The sequence below is a fragment of the Limulus polyphemus genome, unplaced genomic scaffold, assembly GCF_000517525.1.
Source record: "Limulus polyphemus unplaced genomic scaffold, Limulus_polyphemus-2.1.2 Scaffold653, whole genome shotgun sequence".
NCBI lineage: Eukaryota > Metazoa > Arthropoda > Merostomata > Xiphosura > Limulidae > Limulus > Limulus polyphemus.
Window position 1 is genome coordinate 380,123 of NW_013666263.1, and position 3,943 is coordinate 384,065.

General features: G+C 34.1%; 1 protein-coding gene across 8 annotated transcripts in view; it reads right to left on the minus strand.

Annotated features, from left to right (window-relative positions):
* Nucleotides 1–3,943, minus strand: part of LOC106459727 (H(+)/Cl(-) exchange transporter 3-like) — a 91,813-nt gene that overhangs the window by 5,917 nt on the left and 81,953 nt on the right. For all 8 annotated transcript variants that reach the window (XR_002610617.1, XM_022386258.1, XM_022386257.1 and 5 more), the window contains 2 exons: nucleotides 1,963–2,070; nucleotides 1,103–1,221 (listed from right to left, as the gene is read on the minus strand). Coding sequence is in view for 7 of the 8 variants with exons in the window: in XM_022386258.1 (XP_022241966.1) it covers nucleotides 1,103–1,221; nucleotides 1,963–2,070 (227 nt within the window). In the remaining variant the exon portion in view is untranslated. The remainder of the gene's footprint in view (nucleotides 1–1,102; nucleotides 1,222–1,962; nucleotides 2,071–3,943) is intronic.

Here is a 3,943-nt window from a genome sequence, read left to right on the forward strand (position 1 = left end):
TGAAGCAAAAAAAAAAAAAACATGTCGATGTCCCCTTTAACACCTTCCACATTTGCATACGTTTTCCCATTAAGACGGTGTTGCAACGAACGAAAAAGATGGTAATCTGATGGTGCCATATCTGGATAATATGGTGGGTGGGGGAGAACTTCCCAACCCAACTCCATAATCTTGTGTTGCGTCAAACGTGCCACGTGTGGACGTGCATTGCCGTGGAGAAGAAGAACACCTTTCCGATTGACGAGTGAAGGGCATTTCTGATGAAGGGCTTGATTTAAACGTTCCAGTTGCTGACTACAGATCTCTGCATTGACAGTTCGCTGTGGATTGAGGAGTTTGAAATGAATTACTCCTTTGATGTCCCACCAAATGCAAAGCATCACTTTCTGGGGATGGAGTCTAGGTTTTGGGGTCGGAAGTGGTTTTTGTCTAGGACTCAGCCATTGTTTTTGGTGTTTAATATTTGCACAGAGAATCCATTTTTCATCACTGGTGGCAATTCTGTCGAAAAACGGTTCATGCGCATTACGTGCCAGAAGAGACAAAGTAACATTCATACGTTGGAAACAATGGTCATCGGAGAGTTCATGAGGCACCCAAAATCTTCTTTATGGAGTTTTCCCATATTCCATAAACTTCTTTGATATTCTTTGTGGCTAGAGAGGGGTTGTTTCCCTCCTTGTATTCAAACAGCATTACGTGCCAATTGTGTGTCTCATCGTGTGCCATCACTATTAGGGATTAGAGTATACTAAACTTTACACATTATATAGGCTACACTAACATGACGTTTAGGTAGTTCGTTTAACTATTATACAAGATGTATGCTTTTTGAGGGGGGGGGGGGAATGAAAGTGTTCCAAAACGCGACACTAATTTCTGAGGACCTTATACTTCTCTGACAATTAGTATAATTTTTAGATGTATTGTTTCACACTTTTGTTCATGGTACTTGTATCTATCAATCAATTTAATAAATCTATCTATCTATATATTAGAGGAAATTGAATTACTCCAATTTGATATTTTTAAAATATTAGTTATTTCTAACTAAAATCTTTTTAAGAAGTCCAGTTTATGAACATGTGTAAAAAGACCTCACCATATCCAAGATTTTTCGAAGTTTCACAGCAGTAGGACCTGACACAGGTTGAGGTAAGTGAGAAGTAAACAACACATAAGACTCTCCAACTACTCCTTCCTGTGTCTTTTTGGCATTACCTGAAAACATTAAAAGAATGAAACATTAGAGATTAAGTTGACACATGGCATGTTCTTACAAAAATCTTTTAAACTTTTAAAAATATTAGTCAATTTGAAAATGAATATTCATTAGCACAGATAAAAAAAAAGGAATATTTCAAGAACCATTATACACAGTGACTTTAAGGTTTAGTTATACATAAATAAATAGGATTATAGAAAGACAGAGAAACCAACATTTCAAAGAATAATAGCTGTTTATCAGAATTTTAAACTCCTAAAGCAAAATAGTTCTAAATTTAAGCTTGAATGATTTCCAATTTCTTTTACAATGTGGTTGAAGTATATACAAATAGATATTATTTAAAGCTATTTGTACTTTACAATTTAGGGTAAGGCGATCACAAAAACATTATTCTAAAACTCCATATAATATCACAAAAGGTCATGAGACAAGTTTGGTATAATCCCAAATGTATCCCCATTGAGAGAAGGTCTCCTGGATGTTTTTAAAGTTGATTTATTTTTCTATTGTAATGCTGTTCACCCAAATATAAACAAAATTAGCCGAGAAATAAAAAAATTAAGACTAAAGCTAATAATACCTAATTCAAAAAAGTTTGCAACACATTTTTCTAAAGCTTTGTTTTATACAACTTTTACTGATTTTGTCACATGAGAATAGATGAGCCAGTTATGTTTTATATTCAGATTTTTAGTTTGTCCAAAAAATAAAGAAATTATATGAATATTTCTCACCCAATGCTAATGTAAGATCCTTTCTTAGTACAAAACCCACCAAATACTGAGATTCTTGGGAGACAACCACAGGAAAACCATTGTGGTCAGTAGACTTTAGAACGTTCTCTGCAAAACAATGCAGTTTATATAAACATTGTTAAAGAAGGAACATTAGTATGATATACAAGTTCAGTATTACGCTAGAGTTTGTTACACATCTTGACTACTTGTAGGTGATTGTGACACAGACTTGAAGCATTACACTCAGAAAATTGTATGGTCTGAAAAACAAGTGGCTAACAACAAAAAACTGACATCCACTTTAATTTAAGACAATAAGGTGATTGAAACTTATTGAATTTTTATCAAAATCAAGTACAGCGAAGTAGTTAATAACAATGTTAAAAGTATCTCAATATTTAACATTTTTTAAAAGTAGATCCTTTAAGACATTTTCAATATCAGTATAATGTACTTTTTTTAAATAATTATTAAATATTGTAATGCAAAAATGTTCAAGTCTGATGTTTTGACTAAGAAACTACAAACTTTTAAAAATATTTTACATATGTATATATCTATATATTCTTTTTTTACATATACTTTGTCATATAGTCAGTATCATGCTTGAATGAATTAACAAGTTTTCCAATGTCCCCATTTAGCAAAGCCATAGCACTGGAACAAGCTCAAAGAAATCAGTATAGTCATGAAAAATCATTTCACCCTGATACTAGTAATGTTTGATGAGTTGCCAATTTAAGATGAACAAATATGGTAGTCTGATAATACTCAATGATACTAGCTAAGAGCCATGCATACGTTTCTGTCTGAATGTACAATTTTTAAAAGTTGCATATACAAATATACTAGTAATGTGCTTATATATTTCATGGTATACTATTTAAGAACCAGACTTAAGTTTATGTCAGAATGTAAGACAAAATGCATTTTGTTTCTATGAGTATTGTGTGTAAATGACCTCTGTTCTTATGGCATATATATAATGAGAAATGAGGGTGACATTTCAAGATGTTATTTTAACTAAAAAGGAATTCAGTATGTCTCTTCATAGGGAGAGCATAAATATCTAAAAATAAAACCTACACAATTTCTAAACTATTCAACTATATGTTATATAAAAGTAAAAATCTAATTTATTTGATAAAACATAAGAAATATTTACATTTTTCTTTTTTTATGTTACTCTACATAGTGGTTGGTTGGTGCTTTATGGCGCAAAGCAGCAAGGCTATCTGCGGCAAACAACCAGTAAAAACAATGAAAGTAAATTAAAGTAAAATGTAAAAATACAGCGAGTTAAAACCAATGCATGTTGATAAAAGAGTTATATAGAATTAAAAATACCTATAGTGTGTAAAAAATTAAAAATACAATCTAATCGGACAGTGTCACCATTACCAATGACACTGTCCAGAGTCAGGGGTAAACTTTTAGATAAAATGTCTCTAAAATGGTGCCGCCGCTCACGGTCGTAACGACGGCACGACAGTAAATTGTGGGCTATTGTGACTTGAGTGTCACAATGGCTACACATCGGTGGGTCAATACCTGATAAAAGAAAACGATGGGTTAAAAAACTATGACCAATGTGTAGCCTTGCCAGGACTACTTCCTCCTTCCGATCCTTACGGAAGCAAGACGGCCAAAGACCAACAGAAGGTTTGATCTGGAAAAGCTTATTATGGCATTGCTCACTCCAAGTCGACTGCCAACTGGCACGAAGAAGCACCTTGAAGACAGGACCGTAGTCCATGTATGGGACAGGCACAGCCGTGATGGCACCAGAGCAGACGGACTTAGCTGTGGTGTAAGCGGGCTCGTTCCCGTGAATACCGACGTGGCCAGGGATCCAGAAAAACTGGATGGAAATAGAAGATAGCAAAAAGTGGGCCAATCGGTATTGAATATCGATGAGAAAAGGGTGAGAACTAACGTTAAGCCATTCCAGGGCCAATAGAGAGCTAAGAGAATCAGA